This window comes from Haliotis rufescens, unplaced genomic scaffold, assembly GCF_023055435.1.
Source record: "Haliotis rufescens isolate VD_foot unplaced genomic scaffold, xgHalRufe1.0.p SCAF_36, whole genome shotgun sequence".
Lineage (NCBI taxonomy): Eukaryota > Metazoa > Mollusca > Gastropoda > Lepetellida > Haliotidae > Haliotis > Haliotis rufescens.
Genome location: NW_025964068.1, coordinates 3,780,757 through 3,801,671, shown reverse-complemented (window position 1 = coordinate 3,801,671; position 20,915 = coordinate 3,780,757). Strand labels below are relative to the sequence as shown.

At 44.3% G+C, this 20,915-nt stretch overlaps 1 protein-coding gene across 2 annotated transcripts in view; it reads right to left on the bottom strand.

Annotated features, from left to right (window-relative positions):
• Positions 1 to 20,915, bottom strand: part of LOC124147759 (rab GTPase-binding effector protein 1-like) — a 42,358-nt gene that overhangs the window by 9,377 nt on the left and 12,066 nt on the right. For both annotated transcript variants that reach the window (XM_046518513.2, XM_046518514.2), the window contains exons 6-21: positions 19,733 to 19,828; positions 19,254 to 19,343; positions 17,719 to 17,854; positions 16,950 to 17,108; positions 16,572 to 16,694; positions 13,921 to 13,967; positions 13,224 to 13,503; positions 12,658 to 12,782; positions 12,117 to 12,338; positions 11,869 to 11,967; positions 11,232 to 11,270; positions 10,642 to 10,743; positions 9,866 to 10,055; positions 9,377 to 9,543; positions 1,239 to 1,355; positions 260 to 370 (exon numbers count right to left, since the gene is read on the bottom strand). In XM_046518513.2, coding sequence (XP_046374469.1) covers positions 260 to 370; positions 1,239 to 1,355; positions 9,377 to 9,543; positions 9,866 to 10,055; positions 10,642 to 10,743; positions 11,232 to 11,270; positions 11,869 to 11,967; positions 12,117 to 12,338; positions 12,658 to 12,782; positions 13,224 to 13,503; positions 13,921 to 13,967; positions 16,572 to 16,694; positions 16,950 to 17,108; positions 17,719 to 17,854; positions 19,254 to 19,343; positions 19,733 to 19,828 — 2,103 coding nt within the window. The remainder of the gene's footprint in view (positions 1 to 259; positions 371 to 1,238; positions 1,356 to 9,376; positions 9,544 to 9,865; positions 10,056 to 10,641; positions 10,744 to 11,231; positions 11,271 to 11,868; positions 11,968 to 12,116; positions 12,339 to 12,657; positions 12,783 to 13,223; positions 13,504 to 13,920; positions 13,968 to 16,571; positions 16,695 to 16,949; positions 17,109 to 17,718; positions 17,855 to 19,253; positions 19,344 to 19,732; positions 19,829 to 20,915) is intronic.

Genomic DNA, 20,915 nt, shown 5'->3' with positions numbered 1-20,915 from the left:
GGACAGGAGTGAATGAGTGAGTGCTTGAGTGAGTTGAATGAACAGTGCTTTGAACAATAGAACATTTCAGTTATAATGTCAGCTAAATGTCAAGGAAAGTGATGTCAATAAAAGGTTTATCTCCATAAACTACTAACTTCATAATGCCTATCAAGAGGTTTAGGTCTATGACAAAGGTGCATGTCTCCTCACAAAAGCCTCTATTGAGAAAATGCTTATTAATAAATTTTTCAATGACTCCAAACGTAAAGTTGTTTACCTTCCTGCGAGTGACACTGAAATTTTGTTTACAGTTATTGCAATCTTCCACATCTTCTTCATGTTGCCACCTCACTTCATTCTCTGCCTGCCGAATCTTCTCCAGCTGAATCTGAGGACATATGTACTAAAATTGATCCGGGCTCACAAAGGATGAAACATACTGCAGCTGCACAGATGTGTTGCTGGAGCTGTAGGCAACTCAGACAAGTTCTATGGTGCACAGAAGAAGATCATGTCAAATATGAAATCATGAAATTTATGTGTGTCGACAACTCACCAGAAATGTGTCACAATGATTATGCAGATAACCATTCAAATAAACAAATAGAAAAGAAAATTTCATTAATATTTTTCCAAACAGAATCCAATCAAAATGATAAACACTCTGTTAATTGTTGTCAAACATTTAGTGCTTTTGTTACCAAGCTACATGATGACTTTCCTAAATAGATCTATATCAACTACTGGTAATCCAGGATAAGTTGAACCAAATCACAAAACGCGTTTGAGACAAGTAGGCGCTGCACAGAAGTTGGGCAAACATATTTGGTTTGTTACAGGTAGAGAGGGTGTACACATGTTGAGCATGTGCAAGTCATGGCGATGAAATTGACTACCCTCCCATGGACACAAGTGTTGCTCATAAGACTATTAAGAAGTCAATGTGACAAGTCGATACCAGGATTCTTAGCTGAGACATGCACATACGTATCGTAGTACTTGTGGCAGACCAACCGCTACCCCTTTCTTCACAATGGTACGCGTCAGTGGGCGGACCTCATACAGTCATCCAGGGTTAATTGTCAGGTTACAGCTCAACTTACCCTGGCTTACCACTACATATCCATAGTCATTTTGCCTGAAAGAAACTGCTGGATTACTGGATCAATTTGTGTAAAGAAACATCACCAGTTACCCAGGACCTAAGTTACAAGTGTCTATTATGTGACTTTTGACGAATGATGGATAACACAGACCTGCAAAGACTGTGAGAGTTTGACAAAGTCTCTCTGCACTGCTTCACTGTTGTCTAGGTCGACCTGCAGAGACTGGACCTTTCCTTTCAAGCTGTGCAGGTCATCCTCCAGCTTCACCTGCAACAACACATCAACTGATGCTTCTCAAGTAGTCCGGCAAGGATTCATGTGTTCACTGGTCATGCTACATTTAGAGGTGTCAACCCCAAATAGATGCAGTGAGGCACAATTGGGGTCTAAAATGAGTGATTTGAAGAACAAAATAGTAATCCCCATTGGCATGACTGACTGACTGGTTTTGTATGGTGCAGACAAACCAAACATAATAATAATAATATTGGGGTTCAAAATCATGATTATACATTCTGGCACACATTAGCAGGGATGCCAAACTGAGGTAATTGGGAAATACTTTGATATTTAAGGTATAAAGTTAGTAAAATCTAAATATTTTTTACATTTGTATACTTATCCTGCATAACTCCTTAATGCATTTCACTGCTTACCTTACGACAACAAAAAGACAGTGTATGGCGATGGTCTTGGCTGAAGAAATAAAGTTGTTTCAAAGTCCCACTCCTGCTTTTTACACTGACCACCTCTACTGTCAATGTGATGTTGATGACAAGTCACCTTCCTCACTTCACTGCCTGTCCCCCGAGCTCAAAAATGCTATACATCTTTTATTTATCCTGCATTACTCCTTAATGCATCTGTATCGGACGGTCAATAATTCACATACCAAAACAACAACTGATGTTTGTCAATAATATTGGCGGATCAAGTTTGGCGATGTCATAAGCCTGAAGGATGACTGTGCGTAATCATTGAGATATGGTGTTGCGAATAAATTTGGTCTTGGACATAGGAGATACAGGCATAAATAACCGATTCCTCAAGCCACGCCTAGTTTGGGAACAGGGGATGAATAGAAGTTCACCCTCATCTTCGACTCCCACAATCGACGATATTGGTGGGAGCGTGAATGGACGATCGGGTTGGCCTGATAAATGAACATTTTGCTATTAAATCCAAGCACAACCTGACCTGTGAAGATTCCGGGTTAGAATAGGTCTTCAGCAACCCATGCTTGCCGTAAAAGGTGACTATGCTTGTCGTAAAAGGCGACTAACGGGATCGGGTGGTCAGGCTCACCGACTTGGTTGATGCATGTCATCAATCCCAATTGCGTGGATCGATGCTCATGATATTAATCACTGGATTGTCTGGTCCAGACTCGATTATTTACAGACCGCCGTCATATAGCTGGAATATTGCTGAGTGCGGCGTTAAACAACAAACCAACCAACAACCAAGCACAACCTGAGATGTGCCACTCCGTGTAGAGCATGCTCAAAACAGACAAAGGTGATGTCGATTGCATGTAGCTTGCTCACCCATGCCGCCGTGGTTAATGCCAAGAAAAAGATTATTTTCTTGGTGAGGTCATAAAATGAGGATGCATAGAGGGGGTCAAAGGGGGTCCTCGCAAACCTCGAGGTACCACGTTTAAGTCCCAAGCAGGGGGACGAAACTTGGCCTTCTGATCCTCAAGCCTGAATGAGTGGAGCCTGTAGTTCCGGGACCTTGGTCATTTTCGATTTTTCTTAAACGACAACACTGAGTTAAGTGCTTCCAAATACGTAGTAATGGTGCTAGCTTTCAAGGGTTTCTTTGTACGCAAATGTAGGTGGTATTCATCTAGGAATTGTGGTGATGCAGTTATTGGATCTTTTTTTTTTGCCTTGAAAAACGTCTCAAACGATCCCAACTTGTCATCGTAAAATACTCTGGTGGAGGGACAATGAGCTAAAACTATAGCACTAGCTGCCCGCGCCGAATAGCCCTTCGCACATAACGCCTTTTTAAGATGAACCAAGCATGCAGACGAAACCTTATTAGATGAGTCACTTTGCTGTGAAGGTGGGTGAGTAGGTTGAACCACTGTGGGAGGGGTAGTGGATTGTCTTCTGCTTAACTTCTGAGCTCGACGAACCACCCTCTCGACAGCCACCAGGGCAGGACCAAAGTCAGAGCAAGATTCCTTGTCTTCTTGAGCTTTTGTATCACCTTGGGAAGCATAGGACACTACCGTCAGGTTGTCGGTCGCATGAGCCGGGCGTCGACGAGACGATGCTTCCAGTGATTGACTGCGTTTAACACTGCCTTGAACTCGAGGCAATTGATGTGAAGACCTAGTTCGTCTACGCACCACAGCCCCGAGCTCCCCTCCCCCTCTAGATGGGGGCCCCAGCACACTAGAGAGGCGTCTGTTGAAGTTGCAAGGGACCATCCACCACTCCAGATGCGGTCGGAGCCGATCCGGGGGGGCCATGGTCGCACTGTTCTCCTCCTGTGCTAACAACTGGATTAGAAACCGTTGCAGCGGGCAGAGACGACCCCGATCAGTGCAGTCCTGGGCTGACACAAGTAGCCCTAACAGCTGTTCCCAAAAGTGAACAGTCTGTTGCACCGCTAAGACTTTGGCAATCATTGCCTGAATCTTGTGCCACCGGTCTGGGGGGACAAAGAGGCGATGGGTCACCGTGTAGAACCGACCTCCGATGAACTTCAAGTTCTGTGAGGGGGTTAACTCGCTCTTGGGGAGATTGACAATCCACCCCAATTGCTCCAAGAGCCAAAGTACGAAATCGAGTTGGCGGGACAGCGTGTCCGTCATTAGATTGGCCACTAGCGAGTCGTCCAGGTACGCGAAGTACCTGACACCTCTCCTGTGGAGGAACCCCACTATGGGGGTGGTTAACCGGGTGAATAGCCAGGGAGCGGACGAAAGGCCGAATGGGAGTGCAACCCACTCGTAGTGCCTGCCTTGAAAGACAAACCTGAGATACTTGTGATGGTCCGAGTGAATCGGAACATGCAGATAAGCATCCTTCAGGTCGATCAGGTCAACATTCTGAACTTCACCGGCTTGTGCAGGTAAAACTCGTTGAACGATTTCAGATTGTGAATCATTCTGAGTTCGGCACTGTCCTTCTTTGGAACGAGATATATCCTGGAGTAAAACCCCGGTGTTATTTCTCGTAGAGCTAACTCCCATACCGCCCTCTTCTCCACCAACCTGCCGATGGCATCGGCGAGGATGGGAAGATCGGCTTCCGAATAGAAACCTGCCAACGGATCCGCTTTGAGATCTAGCCGATAGCCGTACCAGACCGTGTTGACCACCCACGGGTCTTCGAACACTTGTTCCCAATTCTCCCAATAAGTCTGGAGTCTGGCTCCGACAAGGGAAGGGAAGGGAGGCCTGACAGGCTGTGGCAGGCGCAACTGTCCAGGGCTGAATGACTCGGGTTCGCTGACGGGCCAACCGAAACTGGCGTTGTTTGCACACGAACCTTGCAAGTGAGAGTCATTTGGAGGAGCCCTTACCGTCCCGAGACGGCTTAGGCTTCCCGCAGTGTCCCTTCTTCCCCCGAAAGGGCGGCATGTTGCCCTTACCGGGGCCCTCAGGGCAGGACCTCTTCCGGGAGGAAGAAGACACCGACCCCTTGGACTTCCCGTCCGCAGCATCCTGAGGGGCACTCCGTTTAGGGGCACCACCCCGGTGCACAGACCCAACCAGATCCAACGTATGCCGCGGCAGACGAAGCAGACTGCTGTTCTTTTAGAACACCAGGAATCCGATTATTAAACAGGGTCTGCACAGACGAAGGCTGTGAAAGTAACACCTCTTGGTTGGCCGCGTCCAACCCAGAGGCGGCAAGGTACGCTTGCCGCCTCAAGAAATGGCACGTGCCGGAAAGAAAGGCCGAAGCCCCGGCAATGTACTCAAGGCAATGTATTCAAACCGATTATAAATGAGCTGGTCTCAGTCCGTGGGGAAAGTGGGTGTCGCCATGTGACATAGCGAGCATGGAGTGCCGTGAGAGGGTGTCCATTTGCTGTAAAGTCGCTTGAGTGACTGTAGCAGCAGGTGGGGCATGGACACCCAACCTCTCCCCATGGGCCTCCCAGGGGGACCTGCCTCGGGGAAGGCCAGGTCATGCACCGGGAACGAAACCTTTCTCCACGAGGGAGGAGGTAACGGGAGTCCCCAACAGGAGGCCGCCGCGAAGGCTTTCTCCGAAGACGGCTTGATCCCGCGTAACAAAGTTGACGCGGGAAAAGCCTTGTTGGCGGACTCGCCTGAGATAAGTACGCCAGTTTGGAGTCCACCAGTTGAGACAACAAAGCCACGACAGAATCCCCGGACAGCCCAAGGGCCGCCAAGGGATCCGCCGCCAAGGAGGTAGTGCCCGCAATGGGCGCCCTACCAGACAAACCGGCCACCTCAGGGGTGATAGCTGAGCGCACGTAGCGCCTGTATCGCGCAAAATCCTCCGGCCCCAGACCCTCGCACAGGGTGCACCGGGCAAGGGCAACGATCGTGAGGATCCCGGGAAGACAAAAACTTCTGACAGGAGCCACAGCGCCTGTTAACAGGAGTAGCTGGGGTGCTGGACAAAAGATCCATCTCCATGTCAGACATTGTTCAACAAAAACATGGTTACAACACACACACCAAACATATTCACAAACGTAGACAAAAACAAACGATAATAGCGAATACATAAAATACATATAACATATACAGATACATATATTAATAGGTGATGCAAAACAACCCCATGATATACCACTAAAGGTGGACGGAAGACACAAAGTGCCGACGCCACACCCCGTTAGTAGCGAAAAAAAGGTGCGAAAGTTTTCTAAGCGCCGTATAACGAACGCCACATAATTTACAGTTTACTTAGGATAAGAAACAGTAATAAATATCACCAAGGATAGGCAGGAGGCGGAAAGCTGTAGAAACGCAGTAGAGCAGTCGATTTACACGTCTTGCTATGGCAAGCGAAGAGACAAGAGTGAAGGGTGTCACATGGCAGCTAGGTGGCTACGCACGTGCTGCATGAGGTGATTGAGATCTCTGTGGAAGATTTCGCTATAAGAGCAGTTGTGGGGGACAACAGCCTCGGTATAACAATGGGAACATATTACTTAATGTAATTCTAAAATTCCTAAATAGCAAAAAGCACCAGTTCTGCATGAGTCTGATAGCCATGCAAAGTTTTGTTAGAAAGTTTTGAATGGGTTTTGAGTTATGCTCCGGAAACGAACTCTACCCTATAGAACCAACTAAGTCCAACTTGTTGCAATGGAAATGTAAAAAAAAATAAATAAAAGAATTCCTAAATAGCAAAGGGCACCAGTTCGGTATGTGCCTTGTAGACATGCAAAGTTTTGTAAGAAAGTATTTAACGGTTTTTGAGTTACGTTCCGGAAACGAACACCACCCTTATAGAACCTAAGTCCAACTTGTTGCCATTGAAACGTAAACAATGAAAAATTCTAAAATTCCTAAATAGCAAAAGGCACCAGTTCAGTATGTAGTTTAAACCTATGAAAAGTAACATGGAGAAATATTCAACAGTTTTTGAGTTCTGCTTCGGAAACTAACATCACTCACATAGTGAGCCTATGTCCAGCATGCTTTCATGAAAATTGGAAAATAAAAAAAATGGAAAATTTTAAAATAGCAAAAGGCACAACTTCACCACTTAAGTGATATAAATGCAAAGTTTGATGAAGAAAAATTTAACAGTTTTCGAGTTCTGCTCCGGTAAATTTTGGATGGCGTACTAACGTCGGTATATGTTGATGGCACAGGAGACAGTCGTCTATATACAACACGAACCAAATGTTCCTCAGATGTAGAAACACAGTTATTGGCTTCATTATTCGTGTAAATAGCCACGGGACCAGTGAAATGCTAAATGGGAGAACTGCCCATTGGTAGTGAACCCAATTGAACTGGAACCTGAGGAACCTGTGGTTGGAGGGATTGATGGGTATATGCAGGTAGGCATCCTGCAGGTCGAGACTGATCAAGGAATCGAACGCCTTTATGCTGGTTCTGAGCAGTCGCAAAGTGGTGAGGCAGATATAAGGTGGATGCTTCAGATAATGTTCATTCAACACGTAGAGATTGTGGATCATTCTCATCTTGTCTTGAGTCCTTCTTGGGTACCAGAAAGATGTGAGAACAAAACCCCGGTGTAACATCTGGGGTGTGAACAATCGCTACAGCTCTCTTCACCAACAGTATGGCTATGTTGGATTTTGATAGCAGATGTTGCTTTCTTGGATATTTCCAAGGCTGAGGAGCTGTGGTCAACGGTGGGGTTACCTCTACGTCTAGACGGTCCTTTCTAGAGAAAGGTCCAGTTTTTCCAGAACAGATTCAGTATCCCGCCCAAATGGGAATCAACAACTGGGACGACCCAACGTTACGGTCCAACACCCTCTTATCACCTCCCCTGCCTTGGTATTTAAGACGGTCCCGCTGGGACAGATTATGAGAGATGTGCACGGTCTCATCCCTAGCATAACTTCTAACTTTGGCGTGTGTGTCTGCAATCTGTTCATTGAACAGGGAAGTAGATGACCAAGATTGACATAGCAGCCTGTGCTTGAACACAGTCCCAGTTGGAAAGCGCTTAATAACCAAGTCTGCGTGTGGAAATCCACTATAGTTTTGAAATGATCTAATCGGTTAGGGTTATCCTCTGATCCACTGCACACGTTGACGACGCTAGTGCTGACAAAGGTTTCAGTACACACATGATTTCCGTTTCCATGAACGCAAATCTAGTATCTTGAACCTTAAGGGTGGTTGGCCTTGACGAGCCTGTCATCTTTTGTATGTCTTCATCCAAAATATGAGCTTGGTCTGCGACCGCAAACGCATGGATTGGAAAATCATCCTTCATAAACTTGGGTGGCTTAAATGACGGAGCAAGTGTAAGCTTGGAGAAGTCCTCTTCCAATTACCTAATCATTCCCGTATCCTGGAATCGATATAGGATGTGACCAAATGGTGTCCCTTTTACCCACCCCACAGATAACGGCTGCATAGTAATGACAGAAGTATGTCCGTCACTAACCTCTAGCAATTGTGACATCTCCTCTCCACTCAACAGGACTGCTACAAAATATGTTTGTGAATGACCTGTCTATAATTTGCAAAACTCGCTGGAGAGAGAGGCGCACAAAAATTACATTTAAAGTTTGGAGAGCAAATCTGCATGCATGCCCAACAACGTGGATGAGGATCCTTGGAAGATTTTTTTCCACAACAATTATTACAACTCGCAAGCATAAGTTACGCTAAATAGAGAATTGTTGAGATTGCCATAGAATTAAACTATATTCTTTCGGTAGCTATTTTTTATGAGTTGAAAGTTTATTTTACAAATATTGATACATGCAAACTCTATGTAACGCCAAAGCTACTAGTATTTTAAAACATATGAATATGTTATACATACATAGCTGAGAATTGTTAACAATTGGACTACATTTGCAGGCAAAAAAAATTGTTTACGCCTAAATAATCCACACAAAACTACACAACTTTGTGAAAGTAATATGAAGAGAATACATCACCCATCGTAGATAAAATTAAGAATATATCCAAAGCTGAAGGTCTGCTGAGACATGTCCTTGCTGTAGTGCGACAGGAAGTGATGCGAGGAAGGTGACGTCATCAAGGTCACATGGCAGCAGCGGTGGTCAGTGCAAAAAGCAGGAGTTGGACTTTGAAACATCTTTATTTCTTCACCCAAGACCATCGCCGTATGCTGCCTTTTGGTTGTCGTAAGGTAAGCAGTGAATGCATAAAGGAGTATTGCAGGATATGTAAAAAGATTTGGTGCAAGAAATATTAGTAATAAGTAGTTGATCAACTGTATGATTTGATGAAAACAAATCTATTGCATTGCATGTCATCACCCAAACTTCTCAACATTTGTAAACCTTCCCATCACAAGCTAAAACACTTGATTATTCATTGATTATTGATTCCGCCCAAGGTGCTGGCTATGGTTTTATTGCTGAAGTTAGTAATCCATTTCATTTAATCATATTTTGGTACTTTGGTTCCAAATATTGCGACGATTCCATCCAAACCATACTGGTTGCATCTCTGCACATTATGTCAGCAACATTGCAGCTATAACAGAAATCCTCCACAAACAGTGGTCGGTGGCAAAAAAAATAATATCTTACCAGAATTGAACAGTTGTGTCCAAAGTAACCAGTCAGTAGATTAAGGGATGAGAAGAGTTATCTACCTTAGAGCGCTCATGCTCCTCCACACGTTGCTGTAGTGCATTGATGAGTTGCCTGGACTTGGCCTGCACGCTCTTCAGTGACTGTTCCGTCTCACGGAGTTTGGTCTCAGACTCCGCCCGCACTGAAGACTCTCTCTCCAATTCGGACTGCACACTCTCATGACATACTGAGACAAACAAACATGGTTCCTATAGTACAAATGAGTCTCTTGGGTAAGTATAAGGAGACTTACCTAGAGAATACAATAGCCTATTTTCCTGTCATTTGTTTAATATCACTTTCAGATTATTTTCTTCAGACTGATCTTTACCTGGCTTATATTCCACATAACTGTCAAGTCTGTTTATTTGGGATACGTGGGTATGGCTTCAAGACATGACAAGGTGTGTGGTGTGTCACTCCTATATGTCTACCAAGAACTATTTCCAAAAATATTTTGACTACATGTGCCCAGTGAACCAGCCAAGTGAGACCCTCCTTTTCCTCACCTAGTTTCTCCTGCAGGGTGCTGAGTTCCTGGCTGAGTGTCTCCTCAATGGTGTTCTTCTCCTGCTGCTCTGACACCACCTGGTCCTTGAGGAACATGATCTCACTCCTCAGCGTCTCCTCGGTGTGCTCCTTTGCCACCTTGGCCGCGATGATCTCCTCCCGGTACTTCAGCAGCAACAGCTGCATCTCCTGCAACATGAGCATCACAACAGTGACTGAGTGAGTTCAGCTTATTTCAGTTATTTCAGTGACATTGGGAGGAAAAGCCACAATGCCTCAGGTCGTTGATGCTTACTACCACCAGGAAACCCACAAAACGATTTTGTTGCTGACAGACCAAGGATTATATTTTGGGCAAAGCTTGCATTTAAATCAACCATCAGATCCTAGCAGCCAAAGGACATAACTCTGTACAGTGTGATGCAACACCAGAGAACAAGAGCCTTTATATTTTTAGATTATGAGAAGAAAGAAACAAGCAATGATTTGCCAAGTAGCCCTGAGATAGATATGACTCCCACCTGAAATGGGCCTTTGTTCTTAACTTGGCAGATTGAAACCCCATTAACTTACACACCACCATTCAAGTGAAATCATCAACAATGGCATGATAAACTACTCACAATTTACAGACATACCCTCCGTACATATGTAGACATTGCCAACAGGAAAAATGAGAATAGCAACATGCCCACACTAACTGTCCGACTATGTTGGGAACAGTGAGTTAGTCACACAGAAGTGTTGTGGGCTGGTTGTCTGCTGCTCTCCTCACCTCCATGTTGTTCGGCAGGTTGATGTCCTCGTTCTGCAGCTGCTGGGCAGTTTTTGAATGTTTCCCAACCAGGCTATCATTTTCTTCTTGAATAAGCTTTATCTGAAGCACAGCAAGGTTTGTTTCAAAACATAGGCTAAATTATGACAAAAACATGATGTCACGATGTCATGATTTCAGCTATGTCACTGCAACCTGGATCTAGTCTGGACAGGACTCACTGTGTGACCACTGGTTGATAGCATGAGCAATGAACCATGTTGGCAGTGCAGATAACACCCAATCAACAATTCTTATTGTTATGGGACAGATGACACCCAATCAGCCACATCCGACATTGTTATGAGCCAAACACCATTGGTATCAGTTCTTTCATAGAAAACATGAGGTATTTTGGACATATTCTGCCCTCAGATCCCCCAAGTGGACATTGCATATGAGAGACATTTCTGTCTGTCTGTCAGTAATTCCTGTAGTCCTGATGTCCTTATTCCAAGAGTTACACTGACTTCTAGTCAAGTGTATCTGTAACTAGATGTTGCACCTTGTGTGGAACAAAGACAAGTCCAGATCAAACAGATCACCCTTACCTCTTTCTGGATTTCCTCCCTTGACTCTGTGAGTGATTTCTGGGGATAAAAGGACCTCATTTGATCAGAAACAGTGTTACACCATGTTATTTATTGGGTAATGACCACAATGCAATGCTCTATGGTAGAGAAGTATGTCTATGACAGTTCATTCCATGCTACATAATACAAGGATTTGTTTGTTTATTAACGCCACACTCAGCAATATTCCAGCTATAGAGTCTGGACCAGACAATCCCGTGTGCATCCTTCCACGCAATTGGGATATGATGACATGCATCCACCAAGTCAGGGACTCTGACCACCCGATCCACAGTCACGTGTTTCAGCAAGCATGGGTTGCCAAAGATCTATTCTACCCTGGGACCAATTGGGATATGATGACATGCATCCACCAACTCAGGGACTCGGACCACCAGATCCAGTCACGTGTTTCAGCAAGCATGGGTTGCCGAAGATCTATTCTACCCTTAACAAGTGGTCCCACGACAGTAGCAGATGCTATTTGCCTAGCAACTGGTCCTGGAGCTTTAGCTGTGACTATAGCGTGATAGCAGCAGGTGCTATTTGCCTAGCAACTGGTCCTGTAGTGGTAGCTGTGATTATAGTGTGACAGTAGCAGGTGCTATTTGCCTACCAACTGGTCCTGTAGCTGTAGCTGTGACTGGATGAACTGTTGCTTGCATTCCTTCAGGTACTTCTCACAGTCCTGCAGCTTGTTGTTTAAACTGGAAATCTGAAAATAGCATTTATTTGAAAACATTGTGCATGTGACACACAAGTTCAAAATAGCATAACTGTCCCTTTGTGGAGTCTGTTAATGCAACCTAACTTAAACAATTCCCGAGCCCCACTGGAATATCAAATAGTTGTCCCCTGGCTCACCTGTTTCTCGGCCTCCTCTGATGATTCCTTCAAAGCCTCCTCCAGCTCGGTCTGGTATTTGGTAATGTTGGTAAGGGCCTGCTTCTCACTGTTCAGCTGGCGGTCCAGCCGTGCGGCCTCTGTGGTAGCGGCCTTCAATTCCTCCTGCACTGTCTGCAGCTGCGTCTCATAGTTGGTACACATATCACAGGGTCGACCCAGCTTCTCACGTGCAGACTTCACCTGGGCACAAGCAAACATTTAGCCAAAACAAGATGGCATCACGCCAAGGTCCGTACAATGAGTCAAAGTCAGTCAGGGCCCAGTTTCGCAAACTTGTCTTAACTCTCATACCTGATAGAGGAAGGCCCTTGTATTTTGAAACAGAGTGGTGTATACTATCCCCATCACTGTGAACAAAAACATGATAGACTACAATGTGTCTGTACAAAGGCCCTAGGGACCTACCAGTGCCTTAACATGTACTTACAATGGCTTCATGGAACTACTACCTCACCCTCAATTTGGTGAGATTCATTGTTACTTGCTGCAGTAGTTTTACCTCATCTTGTATTAGTTTCCACTCCTTTTCACTAACGAGCCGCTTCCCTTCCAGTGACAATCCTTCAGTCTTCATCTTGGCACTTGCCAACAAGATACGTCTGGCTTCCGAGTCAGGGGTGGGATCTGTGACAGGAATAGGCTTATCATAGCAATGTTAGGTGCAGGTCACAATACTTGGCGTTCCTGTCTGTAGAAGATCATGACATCATAATAGGGGTGTGAAACAAAGAAACAAAGTTTGTTTCATCTTCTCTTGACCGTTTGAATAATGCTTCTTTGTGCTAAAACATTTTACTGTCTTTTTAAGTGGGAAAGTATCATGATCAGTCAGCAATATTCCAGCTATATGATGGCAGCCTTAAAACATTAGGAGTCTGGACCAGTGATTGATATTATGAGCAACAATTTACACCGACAAGGTACAATGACACGCAATGCCAAACGATGAAACCACACTGCAACCACATGTTCATACTGACTGGAAACGGAATATAATAAACCACCTGTTATGGCAACATTAAAGTAACTGTGGGCAGATCCCTTGAAAACAAAGCATTCCTTTACCAGTAATTGATTTCATCTGAGCCTCTGTAAGCGAAGGGAGATTCAAGACTTTATCAGGACTAATTCTGATGGTCATGCCGTCCACCTCACTGAGGCTGTCATGGACACCGCTGTCAAGGAACTTGTCATCAAAGTTGATGTCCGGACTAGAAAGTGATTTGCGGATTTCATCGTCTGCTGACACATCAAATGGAATGAGTTCTTCTGATGTGTTGGAAATTAGTGATGCATTTGACCGGCTTTGAGACTTGTCCAATACATTGGGACGTCTCTTTAGTTTCTGTAACAGTGACAGAGGGAGTTTTTAACTATTCCAGCAATATATATTACAGTACACAGAAAGCAGCTTCATGAATTGCACACTTATGGGTAACACTATGGCCATCGGTGAGAGAACTACTGATAGACACTTTCACAACTGGGTTACTAAACAGTCGATAAAAGCTTGAATCAAAAGCTGCAGAATAAAATCAATGAAACTTATAGTGAACACAGCCTTCTGTTATTCTGGATCAAACAGTTCAAAGAATGACTGAGTCGGGTTGTAAAGACGGAGTACTGCTACAAAACTCTTTATCATGGAATGTTACAGAATTACTTTTGGGGAAGATCACAAATTTGGCATATTCACTAAAAGAATTACCCATCATGAAGAGAGCAAACAGATTTACAGGTATCAGGCTCAAAGTGACCATACCTCTTTGGTTTCATCCTCACTTAAAGCAGCAGAGGCAGCAGCTTGTTCTGAAGCAGACATGCTGTAATGAGCATAGACAAAGAACAAAGAGGTGTCCATAGTAGCATGTCGTCATCAACACAAGCCATGTATACTTGTTACACTGCCATCTATAATGAAAACGTCTTTGATTCACTATGTACATGTTTTATGCTATAAATACAGTCGAACCTCATTAATATGGATCCTGTTAGTCCTAAAAGACTAACACACACTCACACCACTGAAGTACTGTCGGAAATGCTAGAAAACTGCTTATCTGGCCTAATGTAATACGAGTCATAGGACTATAAAAAGAGCATATATCAAAATAACGCGAATTGACCTAATCTAGCCTGTCTTAACTGATATTGTGATTACCCTTAAAATGTACTTTAACAGTGAAATGATGATAAACTTGCATGCATATATGAAATGGCCTATAACCTGAGGTGATGGCCGTCCTGTGCATTCTCTCAGGTGCAAATGTCACCAAGTTAGTCTTAAAATATTGCTCTTATTGTACTTAATTGACATGCGTTGATGGAGTAGTAATTTATGATATGTACTGCATTATATTTGCTTGGAAACATGATGGACTAGTTAAGAGCTCTGAAACGGGATGAGTATTGGAAGGTTGCAGCTATGGAATCCAGAAGTATTTGTGGTTCTACGACCCTACACACCAACTCTACTCATCCACCTTCTCATGACTCTACACCCCAACTCCACTCATCCACCTTCTCATGACTCCACACCCCAACTCTACTCATCCACCTTCTTATGACTCCACACCCCAACTCCACTCATCCACCTTCTCATGACTCCACACCCCAACTCTACTCATCCACCTTCTTAAGACTCCACACCCCAACTCTACTCATCCACCTTCTCATGACTCTACACCCCAACACCACTCATTCACCTTCTCATGACTCCACACCCCAACTCTACTCATCAACCTTCTCATGACTCTACACCCCAACTCTACTCATCCACCTTCTCATGAGTCTACATCATGACTCCACTCGTCCACCTTCTCACGACTCCACACCTCAACTCTACTCATCCACCTTCTCATGACTCCACACCCCAACTCTACTCATCCACCTTCTCATGACTCTACACCCCAACTCTACTCATCCACCTTCTCATGAGTCTACACCCCAACTCTACTCATCCACCTTCTCATGAGTCTACATGACTCCACTCATCCACCTTCTCATGACTCCACACCCCAACTCCACTCATCCACCTTCTCATGACTCCACACCCCAACTCTACTCATCCACCTTCTCATGACTCTACACCCCAACTCTACTCATCCACCTTCTCATGACTCCACACCCCAACTCTACTCATCAACCTTCTCATGAGTCTACATCATGACTCCACTCGTCCACCTTCTCATGACTCCACACCCCAACTCTACTCATCCACCTTCTCATGACTCTACACCTCAACTCTACTCATCCACCTTCTCTTGACTCTACACCCCAACTCCACTCATCCACCTTCTCTTGACTCTACACCCCAACTCCACCTTCTCATGACTCTACACCCCAACTCTACTCATCCACCTTCTCATGACTTTACATCATGGCCACACACACCAACTCCACTCATCCACTTTCTCACGACTCCACACCCCAACTCCACTCATCCACCTTCTCATGACTCCACACCCCAACTCTACTCATCCACCTTCTCATGACTCTACACCCCAACTCTACTCATCCACCTTCTCATGAGTCTACATGACTCCACTCATCCACCTTCTCATGACTCCACACCCCAACTCCACTCATCCACCTTCTCATGACTATACACCCCAACTCTACTCATCCACTTTCTCATGACTCTACACAACTCTACTCATCCACCGTCTCATGACTCTACACCCAAACTCTACTCATCCACTTTCTCATGACTCTACACCCCAACTCCACTCATCCACCTTCTCATGAGTCTACACCCCAACTCCACTCATCCACCTTCTCATGATTCTACACCCCAACTCCACTCATCCACCTTCTCATGAGTCTACACCCCAACTCCACTCATCCACCTTCTCATGACTCTAAACCCCAACTCTACTCATCCACCTTCTCATGACTCCACACCCAAACTCCACTCATCCACCTTCTCATGACTCTACATCATGACCACACACACCAACTCCACTCATCCACCTTCTCATGACTTTACATCTTGACCACACACACCAACTCTACTCATCCACCTTCTTATGACTCTAAGGTGCGGTCGGGTAGCCTAGTGGTTTAAGCATTAGCTCGTCACGCAGAAGACCCGGGTTCGATTCCCGACATGAGTACAATGTGTGAAGCCCATTTCTGGTGTCCCTCACCGTGATATTGCTGGAATATTGCTAAAAGCGGCGTAAAACCAAACTCACTCACTCACTCTTATGACTCTACACCCCATCTCTACTCATCCACCTTCTCATATGACTCTACACCCCAACTCTACTCATCCACCTTCTCATATGACTCTACATCATGACTCTACACCCCAAATCTACTCATCCACCTTCTCACAACTCTACAGAACTCCACCTTCCATATCCACCTTCTCATGAGTCTACCTACCAACTCACCCCGAAGACTACTCACCCATCCTTGATACACTGTGTTTCCTTCTCTCAGCCAGCTCCTTCTCCTGCTTTTCCCTGGCTTCCTCCAAATCTTTCACTTTCTTCTCTTGTGCCTCCCGCTCCAAATCTTTCTGTTGGAGCTCTGAAAATATTGTTAATATTCATTACAAAGAACCTCTCTTTCTAAAACAATAACATTTACAAAAGCAGGTCTGACATGAGATGGCCTCATAAATTCTGGATACAGAGGGCATCAACTATACAGTACATACAATCATGAACATCACATTGGCTGTGAATTAACATCCAGCTCACAATACCTGTAGATCTGAAACAGACTGGAATGAGAATATTTCACCATTATTTGAAGCTTTTAGATAAGGTCTACAACAAGCACCTGCTATCTGCCTCTGCTGCTCAGAGGTGAGGACAGTCTCCATGCGTCGCATGTCCATCATCATGAGTCGCTGTGACTCCAAGAACTGGTCATTGGCCATCTGCCATGTCTGTTTCAGTGCCTCATGGTTTTGTTTCTCGTCCTCCAGCAGCGAACATACTGCAGAAAGAGAGAGACAACAATCCACAAAAATACCTACTGCACATTACATCAGATCTGAAACACCTAGGATGTTCCTCCTCACATGTAATCTCATCTAGCACTGATTAGACATGTTAGAGGTTCTCAGTCCCATTGATTCTTAGAATCTCAGCAGAATGTATGCTTAACATAACTTGCAATGTACGAGGACATTCCATATAGGTGTGTGCAATATAACTGGTATACTGGTATAATGCAATATGGCCGTCAGCAAAACATGTATCACAATACAACTGTTTTAATATTTTCCAAAATCACAGAAGAATTAATATATAAGTACATAAAATTGATCTACTATCCGGAGGCATTTGGATGGACTGGGTTCCTATCTAAACAGCACAGACTTCCCAATGTTTACATTAACATTCCATATTGACATAATCAATGGGTAGTTTCGGTTGTTCATACTACCCATTTCGCAATCTGAAGTCTGGGTTATTGAATGAAAAATTCCATTTGAACATCCTCGGCCCCCAATACGTATTGCAATATGTATCGCACTACAGCTCTCTGTATTTCGATTTATTCCAATACGATTTATGTGCCAATACCAAGTCCCAGGCCTCACCCTCATTCATCTCCTTCTGGACCCGGTCCATGTCCTCACACAGGACATTCTTCTGCGTGGTGAGGACTGCCACATACATCTCCAGGTCCGTCCTTGCAGCCTTCTCTCCCTTCAAGTACTTCATCAGCTTGGCAATCTACAACATACCCGCCAAGTGCAATTTTCCACCCACAAAATATAATAACCCATCAATGGAGGGTTTTACATGTGCAACTGTCTTGGATGTAGTGAGTCTGGCTCAGTGACCCGTTGATAGTGTGTTATTGTATCCTGTCAGCCTAGGGACGTTGATCACAATTTTACCCCCTGGTTTATATAGCCTACTTGGGATTATTTAAAAGTTCCAGTTATTTAGCTGCAATGCTGCACATCAAGCAAGTCAAGGTGAAATATGTGTGTCTGTCTGTCTGTCTGTGTGTCTGCTTGTACTAATGCCAATGTTTTTATAGTGCTAGCCTACTGAGATATCATGCCGCAGCTTAACATAAATAACCCACTCAGACATAGTACAGTCAAGTCACAGTTCGGGCTGTATGACTGATTCAAAATATTTTAAAAAGCATTGCCTGGAATGGAAGTTGCCAGTTTAAAACTAGTGCCGCAAATCTCAAGAAAGCTGTTTCTTAATGGCTAATGTCGACTTCCTGTTAGGCATTTCATTGGTTGGTCAAAGTTTGCGAAAGGCCGTTCTAAAGTGACCTGTAATGGGATGGGCTCAGCGGTAGCGAGAACTTGTATCTGATTTTAATGATATTGAGGTAATCTAAGCATGTGATTAATCCTGTTTTGTTTATTTAAAGCATTAATTGTTGTTTGTTGTAATATGTAGCTACCAGCCGACTTGTCTCGCATCAAAACACGGGGCTGTGTACTCGCGGGCAGATGACCACAGAGTACGCAGATTACTGTGTCGGATTAACGGGAGACCGATTAATAAGTGATTTCGGTAATTTGTTGCAAATTAGGTGTGTCGGAGTCAGAGTGCGAGACTGTCGGATTAACGGGTCTAAATAGCACTGATTTATTCGGTTCCCATCATTAGTGTCGGATAAAGTCAATTGTTGGATTAACAAGACCTGACTGTATACTTATTCCATGCCATCCAGTTTTGTTTTAGCCCCTTATTGCTGAGTGCCAGGCTGGGTAACATCAAGTACCATATTTTAACATCTTTGGAATGCCGAGCCTGGGGAATCAAACCCCGACCTTCTGCTTTCTAGGCAGACGCTCTACCACTAGACCATGGAGGCAGTCTGCATGGAAGTAAGAACAAAGCCCCATTTCAGACATTTCCTAGCAACCTGCATCATGTACACCACTGGCTGAAGGAGGCAGCACTGATCTCACCTTAAACTACATCAACCAGACACTGACACATTTGCACTAAACTCTGCTGTTTACAACATTGTACAAGAGCATAAAGATATGGTATGCTGTCATGTTGAAAAGCTTTCATAAAAACACATGTCGACAAGTTGTACACGAACACAGAACATTCAGATGAACAAGTTTCAATAGATATCTTATGTGTATACCTTTTCATCAGGGTCCTTTAAATCATCCAGATCTGGTAGAGATGGAGATTTCTTCGCCTCATCACCCAACAGACACTCATTCACAGATATCTGTATAGCAATCAGAAGATTCAGTACACATGCATGTCCATGAAAACAAGACAAATTCAAAACAATCGTCTGTCTCCTCCAACAGTTTCCCCTCATGCTATGTGGTACAGTTAACAAACATCACAGCTGACACATTTATAGCTATAACTTGACAAACTGCATGAACTCTGGTTCTGTATATACAATTCACAAATATCTTGCATAATATACATCTCTGTGTACACTGAGGATCTTTCATCAACAAATATGTGTATTGGACAGGGCGTAACACAATTTGAGAACTGTCACTTCTTTATAATTCATGACCTTGCCCATGTTAAAGCCTGAAGGAAGACTTGTTGGCGTCCCTAGACTCTCCCTCATATTCTCATGCCTGTTATCTAACATACCTTCTGTTCTGCGAGCTTCAGTTTTTCCTTCAGCATAGAAATCTCCTCCTCAAGTGGCATCACCACGGACTTGAGCATCTCCGCGTCTTCCTGGGCCTGAAGGAACAATGATTGAGTCACATCTTACACTGCTTTAGCCCTTATGATTAGGACATGGAGATCCTTTGTCTCACATACACCTACCAATGATCCTACGTAAGTCCCTAGGACGAGGTCACACAGTCCTTCACGTACACCTACCAATGATCGTACATAAGTCCCTATGACGAGGTCACACAGTCCTTCAAATACACCTACCAATGATCGTACATAAGTCCCTAGGACGAGGTCACACAGTCCTTTACATACACCTACCAATGATCGTACATAAGTCCCTAGGACGAGGTCACACAGTCCTTTACATACACCTACCAATGATCGTACATAAGTCCCTAGGACGAGGTCACACAGTCCTTTACATACACCTACCAATGATCGTACATAAGTCCCTAGGACGAGGTCACACAGTCCTTTACATACACCTACCAATGATCGTACATAAGTCCCTAGGACGAGGTCACACAGTCCTTTACATACACCTACCAATGATCGTACATAAGTCCCTAGGACGAGGTCACACAGTCCTTTACATACACCTACCAATGATCGTACATAAGTCCCTAGGACGAGGTCACACAGTCCTTCACATACATCTACCAATGATCCTACATAAGTCCCTATGACGAGGTCACACAGTCCTTTACATACACCTACCAATGATCGTACATAAGTCCCTAGGACGAGGTCACACAGTCCTTCACATACATCTACCAATGATCCTACATAAGTCCCTATGACGAGGTCACACAGTCCTTTACATACACCTACCAATGATCGTACATAAGTCCCTATTACGAGGTCACACAGTCCTTCAAATACACCTACCAATGATCCTACATAAGTCCCTATTACGAGGTCACACAGTCCTTTACATACACCTACCAATGATCGTACATAAGTCCCTATTACGAGGTCACACAGTCCTTCAAATACACCTACCAATGATCGTACATAAGTCCCTAGGACGAGGTCACACAGTCCTTCACATACATCCACCAATGATCGTACATAAGTCCCTATGACGAGGTCACACAGTCCTTCAAATACACCCACCAATGATCCTACATAAGTCCCTATTACGAGG